The 24251-nt window shown below is 40.5% G+C and overlaps 1 protein-coding gene across 4 annotated transcripts in view; it reads left to right on the forward strand.

Moving 5' to 3' along the window:
• EPHA7 (EPH receptor A7) overlaps positions 1-24251 on the forward strand; it is a 224839-nt gene that overhangs the window by 89515 nt on the left and 111073 nt on the right. For all 4 annotated transcript variants that reach the window (XM_078648247.1, XM_078648249.1, XM_078648248.1 and 1 more), the window contains exons 4-5: positions 1003-1158; positions 3150-3485. In XM_078648247.1, coding sequence (XP_078504373.1) covers positions 1003-1158; positions 3150-3485 — 492 coding nt within the window. The remainder of the gene's footprint in view (positions 1-1002; positions 1159-3149; positions 3486-24251) is intronic.

Below are 24251 nucleotides of genomic sequence, written 5' to 3' on the forward strand. Positions count from 1 at the left end.
GGTGCACCAAGAGTTTGACGGACAGAGTACTCCATAGCCATTGCAAGAGAATACCCTGTTCAACAGACTCCAAATCAGGCCCAAAATTTGCACTAATTGAATTCATGACTTTCTCTATAGACTGCATGAAATAGAGCTCATTCATAATTGAACTTCCATGAAGAATTGAAAAGGTAGGTTCGTGCCATGATGCTTTATAGCATTAACTGATCTATAAATGGCAAAAAAGCATACCTCCAACTGTTCAGTGGGTTTGGAGATCTGTGTAATGGTGAAATGATAGAATAATGTAGTCCACCTCAATATTTTTATGAAACTTAGTGTAATACTATTTAAGTCATATACCACAGAAGGGGCTTTGGTGTTAGTCTAGCAAATAAAGAAAAAGTATTTACTGAAATGTTCAGGTTCCTGAGCCGGGTACAAATTGACCACTTCTTAAATTTGCATAGGCACACATTAGGAGCACAACCGAATTTAAAGCAGTATTACAGATCCGCCACATACTGACGTTTTATCTGATAACGTTAACCAGAGAGTACTCTGGCTCTCTACCTTCCTTTATTTTGCTTTAACTTTTTAGAGTATAAGAATTTTAGAGTGAGGGGAGTCTCGTCTACAGAATCATTACTGGTAATCGAATGAGAGCTATAAAGTAATTTTCTGACTTCCTAAATAGGAATGGCTTGTTACTCAAGTGTACGTGCTCCAAAGTTCTCTGCTGCTATTAGATTTGCTGACAATTTAGAGAACTCTAACTTGAGTCCTACAGGATGTAATCCATGCCAGAAATTGAGAACAGTTGCTGACTATGCCAGTTCCTTTTAACTTCCTTGTATGCAAATTCCTTTTTTTATGAATCTCTTTAAAATCTGAAATGGCTCCACCCCCCTGGACATGTGGTGGGTACCTGTACATTAGAGAAAGCAGAATTCAATGTGTTAAACCACCCATTTGTCTTTCTCGACAAATTTGATATAATGTATTTATTTTCCTCCACAGCTTGTGGACGTGGCTTTTACAAATCATCGTCCCAGGATTTGCAGTGCTCACGTTGCCCGTCTCACAGCTTCTCTGACAAGGAAGGCTCGTCCAGATGTGATTGTGAAGATGGTTACCACCGGGCACTCACTGATGCTTCTTATGTAGCATGCACAAGTAAGTCAGTCATTAGAGTTTTAACTCACAAGCATTTGCATGTCATTAGTTTTCATATATAGGTTAGTTCAGCATCATCCCTGTTTATGGAATAAGCACAAAAAATAAAATGAGTTTGCTTTTATGTTTACATTCAAAGTGGTACTTTCATTTTAGGTAATAATTCAATTGTTTTTTCTCACATATTAAATTGTGTTGCTACTTACGTCATTCGTGCTCTTCCAGCCAAACTCTCACAGCCCCTCCAGCACTGCTTTTCAAACTACCACCTTACTCAGTAATACTGCAGAATAAGGACCTTTGGCTGCTCATGAAGCCGTAGTAGTCTCAGAACAAAGGCAGATGTTTGAATTAAAAAGAGACAGGAGTGATTCCCAATGTAGTACCATAAGGATGAGACAAATAATCTCAAAAGGCACTCTTCTTTAGTATAATGTGACAACAGTGAAGAGCTGCTCATCAATACATAACTATATGTCTCCAAACATAAATATCTGTTTTTCAATGTTGATCCTCGCAATCCCTTAAACCCAATGCTATTATGGATGTCCTAAACCTGGGTGTGCTGTGCAGAAAGTTTGCAATTTATTCTTTTGCTGTGTTTTGCATATCATAAATATAATTGGGCAACCCAATAATCTCCTAGGAGACTGGGTACATACTAGAGACACAATTGAAAAGGGGCTCCTGAAGGAGTAACTCGTATACAATTTAAACTTAGGACAGGGCCGTTGGTAACAAAGAAATCCAGTCACTTAAGACAATGAAAAGATTGGTTCTGAAAACATCCATATGCATATAAATGCGATGTAGTAAGCTTTGCTCTGATGAAATTGTGCAAAATATCCTACATTTACAACAGCAGTATCGGTCAATGCAAACGATAATATATTTACAAAAAGAAATCTCAATCAATCAATTTACTTTAGAGTCATCCAAAGCACACCCATTTCCTAATAGTCACAGAATTTAAGCACAGTTTAGTGAGTAGTGACTAATGGCAGCTCGGAGATCCTCTCAACCGTTAGCAGTTCACCAGGGAATCCTTCCGATAGCAATTGGGGCTAAAGGCTCTTGGGGATAAAGTTTTACATGAGGGAGTCATGCCACTAAAAAGTATGAAGACCTCAGATGGAGAATAAAAGACACTGTTCTTTCAAGTGCTATCACTAACTTATAAAGACGTGCCTCGAGTCCAAACAAAGGTGTACTGAATGTACTGGAACGGTAGTTAGGGGGTTCACTAGTCTTAAGGAGAACAACTATTTAGATAAAGCACAAATCCGGTTCCGTTGAAGAATAATATGTGAGGGATACTTGGGTAGTTTAAAGGTATTTTTAACTACGACCCAATAGACATTTATCTAATAAAGTGCTCTCTGGAATGGGTTGAGTCTATCCTAGTTTTTAGGGACAAGTATTCTACCTGTTGAACAAGTATGCCACTACTAGAGTGTGTGAGAGTCACTAAACTAAACAACTAACAGTTGTTTTTACTTTTTAGCACTGTGGGGCTGTGCTTTTACAAAAAAGTGATCCTCCATGTAGTAGTATATTTACTGTGTGATTCTAATATCATCAAAGTCAAGCATTCATTATGTCTGTAACTTTGTTGCCCCCCCCCTTTTAAAGAAGATGAATTATATTGCTGTCATTTGTGCTTTGCTTTTTATTGCTGCTTTAGAAGAGCAGGCATATATCCAATTGCATAGCCGCTAGTGTCCATAGGTGCCACCTTTGCCTCCCACAGAAATCCTAATGACCTTTTTGGAAAATTCATCTAAATATGAGAATTTGTGCAATTGTGATGCTTTTGTGGGTAGCGGGTAACACAACTCCTGCTTTACAACAATGTTGCTCCCATGCTAGGCTCCCACTTCAGATGCACTTGCAGAATTGACTATTCGCTTAAACATATATCACAAATGTGCTTGCTTTGGAATTCACAGGAGTGATAATTAACACTGTACTCATTGCTTTTTCATGTCAAGGACCTCCATCTGCGCCCCAAAACCTCATTTATAATATTAACCAGACTATGGTGAGCTTGGAGTGGAGCCCCCCGGCGGACAACGGTGGAAGGAACGATTTGACCTACCGTGTTTTGTGCAAGAGATGTAGCTGGGAGCAGGGCGAGTGCACACCCTGTGGGAGCAGCATTGGATATGTTCCTCAGCAGAGTGGATTAGTCGATACCTACGTCACTATCTTAGATCTTCTGGCTCATGCCAACTACACCTTTGAGGTTGAGGCAGTCAACGGGGTCTCTGATTTAAGCCCTTCACAAAGACTCTTTGCAGCAGTTGGTATCACCACAGGCCAAGCAGGTATGTGGACACATTAGCTTATTAACTAAAAATCAGAACACAAGGAAAATGTAAGCAATCTTTTCTGCTGGGAAGTAACTTTTTAAAAAAAAAATCTCGGTTTATGTCCGCTTTGTAATATATCGTTTCTTCCCCTAAATAATTTTTCGTGTTATCCCATGTTTTCGTTTGTATTTATGTTTTTAGATTGTGTGTTCACTTATCTCTGAACTACAGTGAATATTTTTACTTTGTCTGAAAAAACAAATTATGCTTTAGCAGGGAATACGCAAGATAGATTCTGGGTCATTTGGGGAGGCTGCAGGGAACTGTGCTGCACTTTTGGCATTCTGATTATCTCCCGGGATTAAACTTCCGTTTATTTAATATTTCTAGAGATTTAATGATGAGATTCAGCTGAGAATGTGCCGATTGCTTATGTCTTTATTCCACAGATTTATCATAACACGACAGGTAGAATGAAATAAATGTAGCATATTGCCCTGAGGGACAAAATTATTTCAGTTTTTCTGTGTGCTGGTAAAAATGTAAATCGTATACTCTTAGTGCAAAGATGATGAATTGTTTGTTGATAAAATGAGGATTCTTTGAGGTTCCTTTGACTATGTTGCTCAGGATGAACCTCCAAATAGTACACCTGGGATTTGAGGATGAGTTTTAATAAGGATAGGAATCCCTCCAAGGGTTTCCTAACACATGGGGAGTGGGTGTAATAGCAAATGTGGTTCATATCTGGTATGGCTGGGACACGCTAGGCTTCTATTTTTAGGTTTCTGTTCTCACTAATAATCTCTTAAGCAGAGATAAGTGACATTGGACAGTGCACACTTTAATAATCAGTGGAAGATAAATTCAGTAATCATCGGTGTTAGAGTTATTTTTTATTTTTTATTTAGTAGAACACATTCGCACTAATATCAAGATTGTTGGAAAATGGGGCAGAGATAGAAATTGCAATCCATTCAGATATATACAAAAATTGGAGTCCTTAGATTTTAATCTGATTTTTCCTGTTAACTTTGGAGGCTTCTGCTTTGACCAAGTTATATGTGACTTTCAATTCAGTGGTACTGGTTGATGAACAAATGATAAATCATTTTTCAAAGTGATAATCTAGGTACCCTTACATTGGGTAATAGTGATACCTTGTGTGCAAAGAAGCGTTATGTAAAACAATAATTTATTATTATCATATAGTCCATTCATAATGTGTTTATTTTAGTGGCAGGAAATAGAAATCATACTGTATGATGCCAATCCAACACTGACACAATGATTTGAAAAATAATTGCATTGCATATACACACACACCACATGCATTATTGGCTTTTTTTTCTAGCGTTTGTCAGTATCACCGTTAAATCTGATATCCCTCTGTAGAGCCACTTGATATAATCATTTATCCCTACAAAGTGCTGGGGCAGAGTGTGTAGCCTCTATTCCACAAACAGTCTAAATCAACAGGGACTAGCTACCCACAGGTGGCAAATGCCATTACAGTAGACCTGATAAATTTTAAGTACTATTAAGAGTCGACATGCTCAGGTGTTTCTTAGCTTAAATCCTCTTTCTCAAAACCCCTGGCACCAGCATGTACAACCAACTGTGAACCAGCCGGCTTCAGAATGCCTCACATAGCATTTTACAATGTGCGAACATCATTCTAAACCCCAATACATTATATCATATGTTCTAATGCTTACCCAATCTGTGTTCTTTGAAGCATAATGCAACACAACAATACACCACTACTGATTATCAGTGGATCCCCCTCTTGCTGCTGTATCCTTTCAAATGTCCCACCAAATTCACCTCAGTCTCAGTAGTGGCTGCAGATCATGTGGAAATCAATTTGAATGCAGGGCCTTCGTTTTTTCAAATTCACTGTCCGTTTAAAAAAGGAAAGATCGTGATTCAAACATATTTCAGTCTCATCGGTATGGTTATGGTCTGCACAAAGTGGTTTGCCGCTCTTTACTTTTGCTGCTCTTTACTGTAGTGTGCAAGGAGGGATCATTGCAAATTACAAGGTGTTATTTGGTGCTTTTTTGCTCCCGCAATTTATCAGATAAGTTGAAATGGCTATACTCTGTTACTGGACATTGACCACACTCAAATTTGCAATAACCTCTCAGATTTTGATTCCAGGGCTGTGGCGGTGTGTCATGCCGCTCTTGAGACACTGAGGTATCTAATGTGTTCTGTCTGATGATTAACTTTACGATGACCTACACTATTTAAAAACAGTAGTGCGTGCTATCAAAATCTGTACTGTATTTTGTGCCACAAACAAAAGGAAGCCAACATACCACAGAAACCAATAATTGAATAGATCACTATTCCACCGCAGCACAGTCAAGCAGAATTCCAGTCTATTTTCCATGTCCTTGCTTGAGTCTACTCACATTCACATTATGTGTGAATTTCTCCTGATTACCCAAAGACTTAAGAAAATATTATTGTTTGAAACATATCTATGCTATCTTCCACGGTTTCAGTCACGTACTATTGGCCGATCATTTTGCGTTTTCTTTATTCCTTTTCTGGCCTGCATTCTAAATACCATAAGCAGGTTACATTAAAAATCATAATACCCATGTTCTATGAATCCAGTATTTGACCTAAACTCACCTTAGTTCTCAGTAGATCAATGGAGTGAGGTTGGCAATTGTCAATAGACAATCTTCCAATAGTTCTGGTATTGCTTTTGCTGTATACTTCACCCATACAAATCTAATTAAATTATTGATGAATGTCTGTGCTTTTTAACATCACCTGCGGGAGAGAATTAAACATTTCTGCTCAGTGAATGATTTTCAGCAGCTGTCATTGATTGTGGTAGCATCGTAATGTATGTCCTATTAATAATGTCGTTCAACTCCTTCAGGGATTGCAGAAGCCACAGCAAAGTAAGTCATTGCAGTTTCAAAGTTCAAACTGGTGTCCAATACTCAAATAATGTTCTGCTGATCAAATTTTAAGGTCTGATTTGTTCTGCTCGGATATTCATCTTGGTTCCAACTCTTCCAGTCGGGGCCCTAAACATCCAGTTTTTGAAGGAAGTGTCCCAATCAGCAAAAGTCTCCCTCTTCAACATAGCCAAATAGGTATAACATTGAATGAAAAAACTATATTTTTTCTTCTCTATTTTCTAACAAATGGAAGACACTTCGCTGAGGCTTTATAGGTAATACTCCCTTTCTATAGGTAATTATTTTCGAAAGAATAGTGAATAATTGGGAGGAGGTATGTTTTGGAGAGAATTCAATAATAGATCACCCCTGTGTCTCAGAAAATGAGAATTTCTTTATGTGCTACATGTTTTAGTAAATTGTCCAAGGTTTTTTACCTGTTCAGTTTCGTTACAGTAGAGTGCTCAATTTCCCGCCAAAGCGCGGATGGCTGTATCAAGACTGTATATGAAACATACAGGTATAAATCGGTACACAGTATATCGTTATTATATTTAGAAAAGCGTTAAAGGACACTGCACTTCCTTATTTTATTAACTGTCAGACCCTCAGTAGGTTTCGGTTGATTATCCAGAGATAATCAGAAAGACACTCTCTGATTAGTTTTTGTAAACCTTCACACCTAGAGTAGAGCAACATATAACTTATTTTTATGTCCCCCAAACAGAGAAGTTTGAAAAATCCCAAGATCACTCCTCAGTATTGTTATTCAAAACATATCAAATGTGCCATGCTCCCTTGAGAATGTTCTCGCAATTAAATATATACTGCCAGGTTGGCTCATTCAGTTAAACAGCCCCCACTGACATCTGCTATGATCTCTAGGTCAAGAGTTTGCAATCTCACAAAAGAGATTCAGCCTTTCATTCTTCCAATGTCAGTAAATGTATTACTATTCATTTGGGGCATTAGTAACACCTACTATTTATTAAGCTTGTAAATGTAAGACGTGCAACAATAAAAGTTGTTCACTCAATATGTATTCAGGTTGATGTTTCCACATACTACAATTTTTCATTCCCGCTCATTACTTTGCATCATATGACTGATGAAACGTTTAGCCTAGCACTAAAGGATGCACATATTTCCATGTATTGTCTAATGCTTCCCAAGTGCATTGCCACATGGCACATACATATGTAGCCTAGCACTACAGGATGCACAAATTTCCGTGTATTGTCGATTGCTTCCCAAGTGCATTGCCACATGGCACATATATATGTAGCCTAGCACTACAGGATGCACAAATTTCCGTGTATTGTCTATTGCTTCCCAAGTGCATTGCCACATGGCACATACATATGTAGCCTAGCACTAAAGGATGCACATATTTCCAAGTATTGTCTATTACTTCCCAAGTGCATTGCCACATGGCACATACATATGTACATCAAGTAGGAAATCAAATCTTTTTGACTGTTTTTTAGATGGTCTTAGCATTATTTTCTGAGTGTCTGTAAAAAGTTCCTTGCTTGGTAATCATTAGCAAAACATTCCGAAAGTGGCCAGAAAGGGTGGGGCAGGCTAACGTAATAACTTTTCAATCCCCAAGTTATTGCTTCCGTCTGTACGAGAAAGTCATTGGCACACTACTTTTCGAATTGAGTGCCCAGACATCAAATTAGTAAGACATCCATCGTGGTGTGAGACAGGAGTGTGTGTTGGCTCCACTTTCATTTATTTTATATAGTAATGAGCTCCACCCCTTTTTAATTAAAATTACCCTTGATGTACCAAAAATTAAGGGCTTGCTTTTACCAACGCTTTTATATGCGAATGACGCAGTGCTCATGGCACATATACCAAGGACCCTGCGTCGACTGGTGCTTGCCTTCATGGATTTTATGGCCACTTTGGATTTACACACAAATTTTACAAAATCACTTATCATGGCCTGTGGTCAACAGTCCAAGAAACTTTGAACTTTATCTGTTGGTGCTAACTCTCTGAGTAGCATTAGCACTTTTTATTACTTGGGGGTAACTTTTTCCTACTCAGGATCTTGGACCCTTATCATTGCTCCCCTTATTACAGATATATGTTGCAATGCACTCATAGTGCAATGTATATGGCTACGGTGTGGGGTATTTCGCATTGCGAGGCTATTCAGTGCGACGAGAATCGATTTTGTAGGAAACCTCTTTCCTCCCCTATGGCATCCTCCCATTTAATTCGCAATGAAGAGCTTGTACTCCTCTATTAAGAAGAAATGATCAGAGCTCGGATGGTGTTACTATGGCTGTCAATTTGGAGAAATGAGAAGGCTGCTCTGTCAAGAGACATTATACTGGACTGCCTGTCATGTGGTAGAGGTCTTCGAATTCCTTGGTTAGCATATGTTAAATCTGAATATTTTAAAATCGGTTTGCAATAAGCTCTTGCCAACCCGGAAACATGTAAAAATCTAAGTAAAAGGCATGTTCGATAAGCACTTTATGACTGTTCGCACTCACAGAGAATAGGCACAGAGGCTGAGAAGCCCAGTATTATTAACTATTTTTACTTGCTCACACTAAATTGTCCCACTGATTATCTGTGGCGTACCCGGGGATGTTGGGAACGTTCCCTATTATTCCAATTTATAGCCAATACAGTAAAATATATGTTGTTCTTTCCGCTGAGTTTTATGAAGAACTTAGATGATACCCCATGTCCTTGTGATGGCAAGTCTGGACAATCAATGATGCATTTTGCACTTTTTAAAACATTTTATGGAAGGTACGCTAGACATTTCTAAATTCCGCTTTAACAAAAGAAATGACGCAATATTGAACACTGTAGATTAGCTTTAAATTTTTTATTACAGCTGTCAGATAATAAAGTCATATTGCATACTGGGTCCTTTCTAAGATTTGCTGTAAGGACCGGCAGCACTATGTTTTTATAACGTTTTTATGTGTTTCGTTGCCATGATATTGCTGGAAAAATTGCTTTGCACCGCTTTATCATTTGTTTTTACATTGAGTAATTTTAATTGTGAATGTCACTTTTATGGACCCTTATTGCCTCCGAATAAAGTTTTTGAATTGCATTCAACTGAGCCTTGACATATATTTTCCTGTCTCTGAGAACAAAGTGTTCTACGCCTTACAAGTGCATATTTTGTTGGTGACATTTTATACTTGAGACAAAGCAAGAAAGGTTGGTTTCAGATCCTGTACAGCTCTTTCTGGTAAATGCATTGTTATAAGATGCTGCTGAAGGCTGTGGCAGCATTGCTCTCAGTGAAATTCCATTATGTGCCCACAAATATGAAATATATTTATATTAAGTGTTTGAGGACTTTGTTTGAGAGCCATTTAATTAGCCCCTTCTCGGTATTGAGTGTTAAATGTTAGACGTGAGTAATTGCGTTTACGTGTTATACATTTGTGCTGAGTCGTCACAAAAGAGAAGCGCGCGTCCAGGCTGGTGGAACCAGGCGTAGCCGTCTACACAAACAGCTGCATTAATCCAGCATTGCTGTAAATTATAGCCAGCAGCAAAAGACATTGATCCAGATGGATCATTAACAGCTCTAACCAACTCATCCAAGTAATAGAGTAAATGAGAGAACATAATCACGAGCTGACTCCCTGAGCCGCCAATTACAACGGTTAAAAACATTTGTTTCAATTTCAGCCATTTTATGACTAAACTGACTCTCTGCTATTGTGGGCTGCCTGGGACAAACAATTAGGCGTTAAAATCCACAGGAAAAAAAATTAGCCAGCCACACTGCACTCCATTTACCAAGAGGTCAGACACAAAGGGGGAGATAATTGCTGCGAACCAAGAAAATTAATCGGGGATGAGTTAGAGCGGATGATATATACTCTGCGACAAAGTATGTGACAAAGATGTACGCACAAAACTACAGCCACTTCTCTTTAGAACAGGCAAGGACAGGAAAGGAGACCTGTGAAGAACAATTAGCGTTGCTTCAGAGTGAGCAATTCTTAATTGTCCATAACATGTCTACATTAGATAATTAGTGTTTCGCTCTTTCAGTACTTTTGGTCATTAGCTGCATGAGAAGTGTGGTGGGAAGAAGCAAAGCTACTTGTCTTACAAGTGAATTGCATTACTTCTTCACAGCTGTATGTGTAACTTCCAAATATCCCCCAGAAATGTAATGGTTGGGGTTAAAATGTTGCTAGTAAATTTTCCTTTTAGGCCTCGTGAAGCTTGTCCTTGCATATCAGCGTTTAATTATTTTGCTGTCATTCTGTCACCTCGCTCACCTCATTTGTTAAATTAAGCATAAATGAAGAAACGTTATGGGAGAAGAAGATGCATGCGGTAGATGAAGGCAGCGGAACACAGGAGGCAGAGTTCTGGTGTCCTACTCTCTTGAGGGTAGAGTTAGGCTCTTATATTCATTGCTTTGAGCAGATGTGTCCCTTAAGTCCTTCTTCACAATAATCAATCAATCTGGATTTCTATAGCGCTGCTAATCATGTGATAGGGTATCCAGGCGCTTGTGGGTCCCGGAAGGCTCATTCGAACAGCCAGGTCTTGAGGGCCCTTCGGAATTCCGGAAGTGAGGGGATGGTCTGGATGTTCCAGGTCTTTGCTGCGATTTAGAAGGAGCGTCCTCTACTTCTGCTTCAGTAGATGCAGGCAGTGTGGGCAAGTAATAGGGAGGCGGCGCATAATCTGCTGATTTGTTGCATGCTGGTTTGAGGTGCTTGGACAAATTTACTTACAAAACCGTTTGTGGGCACATGTTTGGTACAGATTTCAAATGCTTGAATCCCTCTGCCGTAGCCACTGACAGCATGAGGTTTTAAGTAAGCTATGCAAAGCAACACTATGCAATGTATTGTTGAAAGTATGCAATCCTAAAGACCTACAGGAACTACTGCTGTGATGCCCCATATCATCTACTAAAGCAAGGCCATCATCAATACAGAAAAATATATTTCTCTTCATTTGTGTTTGTTAAAAAATGCAAATCTGTTGATCAGAAGCATCTCTGTTTAGTTTTACGTCATGCACCCTACATTGCATAAGCCAGATCCATATCCTCTGTGACTCCCCAGGAGAGTAAGTGCTGGAGATATATTTTCCAACTCCAGGGTTTATTGCGTTTTTAATCCAGTACAACACATTCGTCATCATTGTACAGGCTACCTGAGTGAAAAGGCCATAAAATGTTCCATGATCTCAAAACTACTACGTGAAGCTGTTCACACGTAAGTCTCGCAAAGAATAATAATGGAAACAGAGAATATCGTGAAACTTATCAGAGCAAGAGAACAACGATTTTTTTCTTGAATAGAACTTAACCGTGATGAAGATATGCTAATGTGTGACCAAATACAGGGTTTGCACCTGTCTGACTCACACTTTCCAGGTGGAAGACGTGAGCTATGAGTAGATTACGTTCCTGAATCCGGGCAAGAGAACAAACCTAATGGTTGTATGTTAAGGTGCGTAACATTCTGCCGCATTTTTTATGAAATTGTCTGTGTTAAGCAGCCAGGCAAGCTACCCCTGTATGTCTCATTGAAAGTCAGTCTGCTCTGCCAATCTTTGAGACCGCTAACCATACAAATTCACCTTAGATTGCAATGTACACTCTGTCTGAAGGTTCATTCATAATTGGATAAACTCCTTATTAACGACTCCTCTTTGCCAGAATTACTTCAGGATCACATTCCAGAGGCCAAACCCCAGGGCTTTTAGGCATACCGAGTGTGACAGTAAAGAACTGAACATATTTGTTTTGGGTGGCTTGTCATGGAAATTTAGAACGTGTCTTCAGAAAAAATCTAAATAATCCTACATCAAGACCGCTCCATTATCGCGCCGCACATCGAGTAATTGAGAATTAGTGTTTATGCTTCACCTCATGCTAACAGTTAATGGTACCAGTTACAGCATTATTTTATATCATATCTCCACGCTTTTCACTCCAATTTTTCACTGACACAGAAGGAACTCTGGCCTCTCTTTGCTCATTACATTTAACAAATCTGTTCTTGTTATTGTTTTATGTCCTTATCCAAGTGCAGGTGACTGCCTCATCTCCGGCACGACCCTCATTGTTATGTTATACTGACTTTTATAGTTTTGAATTAAATTGCCTACAGTCTTTTTAAACAATGCCACTAACCCAGCGATACCACTTGCCTTTCAGTGGTCCAGCATTCGCACTGAACCGTGCTTTCTTGTGAAACCCCATCAAACATATGCAGCCTGTCTCCTCACAAATTAGCTTTGGCGATGGTGCTGCATGTGTGCAAACAATTCTGCATATTTCAGATCAGTCTGGTAGATGTTGTTGAGATTGCTAGCAAGGCACAGAGGCAGAAATAGGCCAAAAAATAAGCGTTGCGGCAGATTGTTGTGACAGCTGTGGGTCTCCTTTGTACCTGACAGCCCCTGGACGTGTTACTTAAATGCCCCGCGAATCCTATTATGGAAATGTGGGTTCAAGCAGCCTCCTGCCATGTGCCCAGGAATTTTAAACCCCTTCCTTCGTGGTTAGGTCGACATGTTTATTGCCTCTAACTGGTTAAGAATTAATTGCTGCAGGTGCTTCAAATATTATTGTAAATACACAGAAAGGAACAAATCGCTTAAGTTCAATTCAATTCAGTTATAATACGGCAAAATCATTCTGAATTTTTATTGTCATATTTCTTGTATTGCACACTTCCTATGATGTAGTTTGCCACAGATTTGTGTCATTTTTGTGTCTGGGAACGTTGTAGAAATATTATGCAATAAATGTTGTTCTATAAAAGATAAATGAGAAAAGGGAATACTTTGAAATAAAACGACCAAATGAACAACATTTTGTGTATATTTTACATTACAGACAAGCTTAGAGTTGGTTCATGGCATAAAATCCTATTCCCTGTGAAGGGAGTGCTATGCGCATGATGTAAGATGGATTCTGGGCCTTCACTGAATTCCCCTCTTTTTGGTGTACACACCTACAGCATCCCACTCCATCCATGGTTAAGCTGGTTAGACCTATAATTATAATGTGCACATCTCTCTCTCACATATCCTCACCCATCACTCCATAGTAACTGCACTATTGTGCTCATCATTGAAGACATTAAAACACTTTTCACATCAATGCAGACAAAAACACTCTTCCAACCACATACCCATCATGGTGTAGACTGCTAATCATGTGAGTTAGCACTTCAGACCACCACATTGGTATAGTAAGGTACAATACAATATCTAGAGGACAAACACTGGTAGAATGTCATCCACTATTCTATTCCTGTGGTGAAGGACATTTCACCTTTGGATTCTTCTTTAGACTGAGTTCTACCTTCACAGAGTGGAGGATATCTCATTAACTTCCAAATCTAGAAGGGCTTTATGGACTGTTCTGAACTGAGAACACATTGGTCATTTTGCTGCCCTCTTGCTATATGGTAGGCCCTAAAAGAGTGCCAGGAGAATTTGAAAATCAAAATACCCATGTTTGAGTGACCGGATTACATGTTTGAAAAGCACTGTGGCACAGAAGTACATAAGCAGAAACAAAGGGGTTAAAATATAGATTATTTCTTGCTCGGTTACGTGATTTGGTTTTTAAAAGTGTGACTCATTTGTGGATTGGCTGAGTACACTTGTGTATCCAATATCGGATTCATCACCGGGAGCATTTGGCTGCTGGCAGCGAGAGCTGTGTAAAGAGTAGACACGTTTATAAACATTCAGCTCGGCATGAATGTCTCATTAGATTTTGTTTGTACATTGTCTTTCACTTGTTTCCACACTTCCCATGGATCATTTCTCACCTACTCGGTTTATTTGTAGTCTATACTCATCACTTCTTCTCACTGTTGTGGTTTTCATTTCTCTGTTTTTAACAATGTGGTTTCTACTTCTTTTCTCAATTATCTAAGTGTACTGGGCTTCAGTCTTAACCCTTTTTTGGGTCCCTATATTGAGGAAAAGTTAAGAGTGTAAAGTCTCCTTCTTGAAGCACAGAATTAGTAAAAGTAGACTGCTAACCTTGCAGAAGGGATCTGCAAGTACAGAAACTCCACATTTGGTGGAATTTCCCCACGGTCATTGATCCAGGGTTAAGAGTGGGCTTGTGGGTGGTCCTGCTGAGTGGGTCTGAAGAAGTTAGTGAACTCAATTGCAGGCCGTTTCACACCCTGGAAATACTCGAAAATATGTCTCTTAAAGGCAGGCATAACTGCTTTCCAGGGTGGGAACAGGAGGGCCTGTGCTTATGTGGGTTTAAGAAACTATGTTCTCCTAAGGGCTAAATATTGTCCTCGTATGAGAGAAACAAAATGATATATTTATTGCGGTGGATTTCTGCCTGCAGGATTGTACATTTGCTAACAATTCCATAATTACTCATGTGACTACCGTATGTTTTAGTAGAGGACTGTTTGGATTATTCCTGTGTTTGTCTTTTTTTTAATGTAAGGTATTTGCTCCAAACTTAAGAGTAACAGCAGTGGAGCACATTTCTATCTCTCTTTCCACAACCTTTTGTGAATTCTTGTTTAGTGGTGAAATGAGGCTAACTTGAAGATAAATGTAGGAGTGAAGTCAAGTGGATTGAAACATAAAGGAGCACTTCATCATAATTATTTAACTATAACAACAATAATTTGTGACTTCAGATACCTGTGCCTGACGTATGCGTTGATAGCCTGACCTGCATTGTAAAAGCAGACGCTAATGCCAACTGCAGTAGCAAAACTGTAGTGCATTGCCCTCCTAATGTAAAATTCTGTCTAGATGAAAAGAGTAAACATTGTTCTGAATGGGTCTTTGTCCAGGTTTAGCACCTCTTAGAGCTAAGGAGGAGCGGTGTGAGTTGGCGATAGCACTAACACAATGACTTTTGGGAAATGACCCAACTCAATGCTATGCTGTCCGCTGCAGGTTCTGCTCTTTGGTGAGCAGCCATTGGCCAAGGGAGAGCAAGGGTGCCTAGGTTCTAGAACTACTCTCTGCCCTAGCGTTCCGCTCATGGTGACACACTTGTAACCCCCCGTTGTCTCTTATCAATCATTGGATAGTTGCATAGCCCCATTTTCTGGCTGTGCTTCAGCGTGCACCTCACTTGAGCTATTCATGTAGTGCATTGGAAGGTACTTGGTATTTGTGCCAGTTTAGTCTTATGCATGTTTGTGCAAGATCAATTTTCTGTTTCTCTTGTGTTCACTTGCATGTCTTTGCCTTTTACAGTTCATACTTGTTTGTCTTCAAAACGTATATAATCAGCACTGCAGCACAGTGTCCGTATCCGGGTGAATGTTTGTTCCTTTTTTATTGTTCGCTGACATCTTTTAATTATAATTGCTTTTTCTATTGGTGTGCTTATATAAGCAAGTGGTATAAATGAGTGTCAATTCAGTGAGCTGTAAAACAATAAGTTATTCTTTAAGTCAGATTATGTGTTTGCTTAGTAACTAAGCTATCAGTGTCTGCCTACCTTCCCATGAAGCTGTGTGAGTTAAGTGGCAATGGTTGAGTGATGCAACTGGCCACGCGTTACAAGCGCAAAACATCTATTCAGGTTTTTGGAAACTATTCGTTTCAGTGGAGTCAGCTTGGAATCTTATAAGTGCAACAGGTTGACATGTCAGGACAGCTGCTGCCGAGATATTATGTTCACCGAGAGACACTTTAGTACAAAAGCAGTCACTTCATTCGTAGGACCTGCCAATAACAAGCAATTTGACCTGCTGACATGCTTCTTTGTTGAGCGTGTCCTTCTCTGTTGTTCAAGAAGGCATCAGCGAATCACATCTGTATTGTCTATAACTAAGACTTGACAACAGTGTGCAGGTAAAGTTTTTGTGTACTATTCTGATTTCACCGCACTGGAAAACTACTTTTTAAGGTTATACTTCTTGAAGCATGTTGTAGACACGGCTTTCATGCTGCTGCCTCCAATTAGTCAAATTAGAATGAGGTGTGTGTACAGATGGTAGGGGCTACTGGAGTGATAGGCCGGGCATCACAAAGGAGTGCTGGATGGTCGCGGGATAGGAGCATTTTGAAATGTTTGCAGTTTGTGCTGCTGGTCCAGATTTAGACTGTGTACCTTCTATGTGGGGCAGAACCTGAGCCTAGATGATTTGTACCATGCATCACAAAGCAGGGGTGCAAGCACCCAAAATTGTGTTATGCACTTGTTTTCATAATCCTCCTGACCATGGTGATAGAGGTCTGCTGATGTCACAGGATTTTGCCCCGAACCCAGCCAAGGAGTGGCACTGTTGCAGAAATGGGAGTGAGCGGCTTGGACCAGCAGGGAGTGGGGAAACACAAAAAAGAAGATACCCAGCCCTCAGCGACTTCTGGTGGCTGCGGGTATCCCCCGGCAGCTGGATGTGGTGGTCACAGCAAGGACAGCAGCACAAAGAGACCAAGCTCTATCTCACCACATCCTTTAAACACATTGGCCTGCAGCCACACCTTCCCTCCACCCCCAGCGCCAGAAGAACTCCCTGCAGCGCTAGGTTCTTACAAGGAAAGATGGCAGGCCATGCCCAATCTTAGGCTATCGCGTGCTGTTTCGCCATCTTGTCCTGCTGTCCAGCCCAGCGATGCCCTCCATAATATCAGCTCTCCCCATCTTTGAGGAGAGCCTTTGGGCATTACATTTTCATGTTTACATAAGTGGAAATGTAAATTTATAATCCACCACCTGTGCTCCAAGAGAGATAAAGCACAACGTGTACTCCTTGACTGCTATACCTCTTCTGGCAGCGGCGCTGCAAATTGCTGTGGAGGAACACATGGTGCACCAGGTACAGAGTCCACCAAAAGCCATTTTGCACATATGAAACTCATTTTCACATGCACAAATTATTTTTCAACTAGTGTGCAAAACATACCTTTGTGGGGAAAAGGGCTTTGTCTGGACCTGGGCTGTTCTTGTGTTGGCAAGATGCACTAGAGTGGGAAGCTTGGCAAGTAATTTTAGATATTTGTCTATGTGATTTTGAGAGACAGCTTTGAGTGAGGCGCAAGAGTTGCAGAATCAACGTATATTTTATGTGATTGATGATTACCAATTTCGGCATTCTTTTGCGATGTACACCAACATTTCACAGTGGAAGATGGGACTGAGAAATACATAAAAGGCTTACGGTTGTGAATAGCTTTATACTCAACAAGTGTTTCCTATGTGCCAAAGGGAGCTTGAGCTGTGCTCTCATTTTCTATGTTACAGTCTAAGCATTTTACACATTTCTATTTAGTACGTGCTGAAAACCCTTTAACGTCCCTCTGCGTGTTAGAGGCTTCCCGTTTTCCTCATAATGGAACTCCATCCCAATCCTCCAATTGACTGCGATTAACATACAGGAGGGAAACATAATAATATAGTAATATTTAAATGTTGCGGCTAATTTGTTATCAGAGTCTTATCTTCTTTTCCCTTGTTTCTTGCATGAGTGCATTGAATGGGATAACCTGCAATGTCTTCAGAATTTTAAGCTTGGAACTTCTGTAAACTTCTCTGGCATTTAAATTGCTAGATCATTTGTATTTGACCCAAATCCTAGTTTGAATAACTACAGATAAGTGGATTCTCTAACTTCTCCAGTTAGGTGAGTATCCCAAATAGTTCCTTTTTCATCAAAGCATCTACTGCCATGGAGAAATACATGGCCATTCAACTTCTCCCTGCAGACCTGAGTATGCTGTCCACAGTTATGAAAAAGGTGAAAATACAACCAAAATAAATCTGAATGGTTAACCTGGTAAGTAATTAACTTCATGAGGAGACAATAGTCTGACAAACCTCCATGTAAATCCAGGCTTAAAGTATTTAGGGCCAGATGTACAAACGTTTTTTGTGGACGCAAATGGGTTTTAGACCCATGTGTGACTGTAAAAAAAAGTCTGGCCCATGTACTAAACGTATTTTGCGAGTCGCAAATCAATTTGCAACTTGCAAAATAGAATTAAATACTCGCTATTAGGAAGGCGTGTTCCAAGGGCGTCCCTAAATAGCGACTCCTGAAGCTATGCATGACTGTTTTGCAACCGCAATTGCGGTCTCAAAACAGTCACAGTTTACCACCCTTCAGAGAAGGGTGGTAAACCTATCGCAAACAGTAAGGGGTCTCCAGGGAACCCCTTCGTCTTTGTGAGTGGCTCTCAAAATATTTTTTACGGGCAGGTAGTGGTCCAAGGAACCACTACCTGCCCTTTATATATGAAACTTAAAAGTTTCATTTTTATTTTTTAAATGCAGCCCGTTTTCATTTAAGGAAATCGGGTTGCACTTTAAAAAAAAAAGACTGCTTTTATAAAAAGCAGTCCCAGACATGGTGGTCTGCTGACCCCAGCAGGCCACCATCCCTGGAGTGCCAGCCATTGCCAATGGGGTCTCAAATTGCGACAGCCTCAGTAATATGCATGGCGCATGCAATTTGCGACCTCATTGTTGATTCGCAAACAGCGTCTCAGACACTGTTGTGCATCCTAATTTGCAAGTCGCAAATTGCGAGTTGCAAATGCGACACAATTTGCTCCTCGCAAATTGGTGGGTTATACATCTGGCCCTTAGTTTTCAAAGATAGAGCTAAAAAATGTAAACTGGAATTATTAATACCATTCAAAAAATATCTACACAGAAATGTCAATCTCCTAAATATCCCCAGATAGAAGCTAATGCTTCCACCACTTGTGAAACTGCATTAAAAAAGTAATCTAGCGGCATTCGGCCGTCACTTAGCAGCTGGGATTAGGTGGTATATTTATTTACAGAATCAAAGCTGCGTGGGGAGGTATTGTTATAGCCATTAATTTTATAACCTTTATATTTGTGGCTTCTGTTTTGACGTAAACCCTCTCCTGGCCATAACAATAGCTCCTTGATTAGCAGTATCCATAGAAGACAGACTCCTTCAAGCATCGCCTTCATTGTGACTTTTCAGTGTTCACTTGAGCTGGAGGAATGGAAGAGTGCCCCTAAATTGTCAGGTTCCTTTGACTTCCCCGTGGACAGCTCAGGGGACACTCGGTATGTGATCTGGCGAAGTGGAAAATCTTCCCTTTGTAACTTACCTGGTGTGAGGTTACCAGCTGGAACATGCAACAGAGCGGTGCAAAACTAATCCTTCCTCTTGCTGTGTCAGGTGATTCCACTGCTTATATTAGTGGATTTAATCGCTAACCTTTAGCAAAGCTTGGGAACTATACATTGTATACTTTGCATGTAATCCCAAGGCAGATGTGTTTTTTTGTGCACTGACTAATTGCATCAGAAAAACAGGTTTTGAAAGCCGCGAAAAAAATACAAACATAGCACCTGGAAAAGAAGAGTTGTTTATTTAATCCCTTGGTGAAAGTGCACTCCCACCTCCCAGAGTTGTGCAATTGAGGGGAGAATCAAAGTGCTGTTCTGTCTGTGTTTCTAAAACGCCTCAGTTCACGAGCACTCCTAAAGAGGAAAAACTAAGGTTTTAGATTACAGCATATTTTTGATATCCCTTCTCGCACATATTGCTGGGAAAACAGACTGCCTTTATGTGCGAGTGAAAAATGAAGATTTTCTCTTTTGTCAGGCTCGGTTCAATTTCCTGAATTAGATAACAGGCAGGAAATAATACAGAAGCCCTTTCTGGCTGCCTACTAAGTGTATTGTGTTCCACGCGTTTCCTGAAATTGGGTCTGTTTGTGTGTGTTTGGATGTGTGTGTGGACACCAGCATCTATAAACACACAAAGGGCAGGAAATCCAAAGGTAGGTAATTTATTGGCCTGCGGACATGGTGCTTAAAATGTTCATCCGTTTAATTGAAATCCTGCCCTGGGGAGCTGGTGTGACTGACATCTTAACCAGCAGTCACCCGGAGCAGCCTTTCACCAGTTTATATCTCCCTGACCCTTCCTTTGTTTTCCATGGGTGACAGTGATCAGGAGATAGCTTCCTTCATCTTGAGAGATAGAGAGACACATTTCACTAGTAACTGTCAGTCAAGTACCATGTACCATACTTAACCTGAGTGGCCATTTTTTCATGCTACCCGGGTGCATTTGCAGAGGCCGAAGTCCTTTTCATTCTCATCTTTCAATCCATGAATAAATGACACTGTAATTCTGCTCTTTTCCCTTGGGACCAGCAAGATACTATGCTCTCTCGGCATGACTTTCTAGGAAAGATATATAAAATAAACAGAATAATACTATAGGCATGACTGAGAAGCAGAATCTTATAGTTACAGTATAGTAAATCATACCAAAGCTTAACCATGGGCAGCCTCGTTATATGCATGAATTACTCACTTCAGTGTTAAGATAGCTCACAGAAATAGGGTAAGGCAATTCCAATTAGTTACATATCTTTTGGGACTTGACTGTCCTCTTCGTGCTCAACGGGCGTGTGCCTGTGCTTGACTGCACTTGAATCTAATACACTGACATTTATTTTGGCCCTGGTGTCACACTAATGTAGCGTGTGTGCTAAGATCCAGGCCTATCCCCGAGAATGCATTTCAAGAACCTGTTGTGTTACCTCTAGGGCCACACCAAGTGTGCCCTCATAGTAGGCCGTTGACTACTGTCCCTGCCTGGTTACATCTTGTTGAGCGGTGGTGACAGTGTCTTGCATTTTATGAATTTTTAGTGTGGACAAACCTTTTTCTCTCTTGTCAGTGAGAGAGCAGGCTCCTAAACCCTCTCGTGTAAAGTTCCACTATTATGTGAAACCCGAAACCTTGTACTAACGTTCACTGTGCATGTCAGGTGTGTGTTTGTGCAGTGATGTGCAGAACATGTATGATATTAGAACTCTGTTTTATGAGTCTAAGTACTGGGGCCAGTGAGATCTATTTTGGATGCCCCTGGTTCAGCATAACAAGGATGGTGAATATAGCTTCCCCAGACAGTGGCCGTGCATTGCCACCATTCCTGTGGCTTGAGGTTGAAGGCTCAGACACTGAAATAAGGAGGATAACGACAGAGCCTTCTTAAGAAATTCTGTAAAGTACTTCTTAGCAAAGGACTGTTGATTAGTTCATACTGAGCTCTGTCTTCTGGTGAATGATAGGAATGAGGGGTGGAACTGCAGTTTTTGTTGTTTTTAATATGAGGAGGTGGATAGGCTTGTCCATTTGCCCATCTCTGATTACCTCTTCAGGAAGGCTTCTGACACACAAGTGCCGAGAACGTACACTGTATAGTGCCCCTGTTTTGTGTACTCCAGCTTAGAGCCAGTGCCATTGCTACCGGCTGTGAGAAACATCACTTTGCACAAATGGTGTATCTAGCAGTCTGGAAATGGCATTTTAAACGGTAAACAACCAAACTTGGTCATGAAACCTTAGACATTGGATCCACATCCCCTGTATGGACAATTTGCATCAAAGTGAGATCTTCACCCCCTCACATTGTCTAGTCCTATGTTCATCTAAATCAAAGAAGGGAGTGCTCTGCATAGTACTCTAGAAATATCTGTATAGCCAGGGCTTCTTTGTGCCTGAAAGCCAGTCTTCCAGATGTGGGGAACATTTTCTGAAGGCTGCATTTTCTCTTAGAAGAGCTGACCATCTGCCTAGAAGCTGGTCTCTTTGTGCAGAGAAGGAAGGAGTGTGCCTAGCAATGCAGGAGGAGAAACTGTCCAGAAGGAGAGAATCAGCATTTTTCTGCATATGGAGCCCCCAGAGCAAGCAGGTGAACCAAGAGATTAAGCCAGGAATGGCCTGTGCTGCAAAGGGGTGCCCCCAGTGTCTCTGCGCTGTTTTCGAGTGAACTATATCAAAAGAGCACCAAAGTGCAGTACAATGCAGAGCCCCTGTTCATCAGCAGTTGAGGGAGTCATGGAATGTGAAAGGATGAATATGTGTAAGTGTGTTTGTGAGAGTGAGAATCAGTGACAGTGAATGCATTTTGAGTGACAGTGAGTGAGTATAAGTGAGAATGAACAAAAGAGCATGAGTGACGTAGAGCCAGGAGAGACGGGGTGGGTCATGGCATACTCAAGATAATTCTTGGCTTATGGGACACTCAAGGTACCATTATGTTGCTGGCATCTTGGATGTAAATCATGGCAAAAGGGATGGCATGGCACCCATTGCAAAATGCAGGCCTTAACATGCTGTATGTTATTTTATGCAAAATGCTGGTGCTGGCATACAGGAGACAATTTTTGACCTCACAGAGGCCAACCATAGTATATTGAGGCTAGGGGCTTGGGTTGGGAGAAGCATAACCATGATAAAGTTCTAGTTCTGAATACTAGATGTTATTAATGCTATATGGTTCATGTATGGTTCATTTGCCATTATCAATGCCAACATTTGGTACTGACATATTATATGTAATTCTTGGCATAAGGGAGTACCGATGAAAAAATTCTGGCATTGGCAATTGAAGGTAATTCTTAACGTATAGGTATCACTCAAAGCAAATTTTTGCAAACAATTAGGTGAACTCATTGCACGTATTACACCCTACCACTTTCAAAATTCTCCAGCCGCCACTGCCAGTGCATGCATATGATTTTTGTATCTGCCTTTGCAAATATTGTGACTATTGCCCAGGCATATTTACCAAATCTTTCAACTTGAGAGGGTATTCCTGCTTTACCAGAATGGTTGTAATTCGGGCCTTTTTGTTACCCAGACTTTCAGCTATTGCATATTGACTACAAGCAAATGCATTCTATCATTTGAATCATGTTCTGTGATTTGAGAATCCGTCCACGTTCTTAATTTCTGTGCCCTCTCAGGGTGCTTTGCAAATGCACATACGACAAATTCACCATATAGGTGTATCCTGGAATTTTTTCACTTTATGTGTTGGCACATACACAGATAAATGCTCAACATTGGCTTCTTTGACAGTACTTGAAAGATATTCAGACACTTCTCAGCTCACCACAGGAGGATGGCTCCGCTTTTTCCCTATTTCATGCTCCATGGCCTGTTTGTTAGCGCATCAGCACAAAGAGCAGCAAGGGGTCTGCGGTTACTATGCTGAGTGATGTGTTAATCATTGATCATAGTTAGAATCCTTTACTAAACTGATTGAAACTTGCTTCATATTCATTCACATCAGCGATTCCTTGGGTAATGGAAAACTACACGTTTCGCAAGAAAAAGAGTGAAACGCGCTAGAATGCCTCTCTCCCTCCTGATCCAGGACACATCTCGCTAGGGGAAGCCACAAGGTTTCGCCCTTTTGGTGTTGAGAAAATTAGCACAATTAAGTTGGGTATTGGCCATGCCTCTAGGAGCAGGGCTGTGGGAAAGGTCTTGGAATGGGAATAATTTGCGTCCAGTTTTTAGAAGTTGTGAATTCAGTGATTTATTAGGGACTAGAGTGGCAATTCTCTGTTGGGAGTACTTTGAAGTTGTTAAGTAAAAACACAATTGTATGCCATTGTATTATTTTACGTCGCTGGAAATTTACGTCTGTGACATATCTTTTTTCGCCGTAAATCCTCGGTCTAGGTGCAACAAGCGAAGCACCTTCTTGTGGCAAGTCCCTGATGATGTCACTTATCAGGATGTATCACTAGGACAGTATAGGTTGAAGCTTGGGTAGAGTTCTATGTGTCCATTGGTCTCATTTTTTGCTCTCTGAGGGGCAGATTCACAAGCCCCTTGCGTCAGTTTTGCGTCACTTTTCCCATGTTAAAAGTGATGCAAGAGTGGTGCAAGGGGCTTGTAAATCTGCCCTTGAGTATTTGCCACTGTGCAGACAGCTAAAAAGTTAGCGCATATTTTCCTTATTTACAAATATTACACATTTGTATGTAGCGCCAACCTTACCGGAAGGTCTCAGAGCGCTTTACAAGAGAACTAGTGACATTACTTAAGGACATCTTGGACTGACCGATGGAATTC

This window comes from Lissotriton helveticus, chromosome 6 (assembly GCF_964261635.1).
Source record: "Lissotriton helveticus chromosome 6, aLisHel1.1, whole genome shotgun sequence".
Classification (NCBI taxonomy): domain Eukaryota; kingdom Metazoa; phylum Chordata; class Amphibia; order Caudata; family Salamandridae; genus Lissotriton; species Lissotriton helveticus.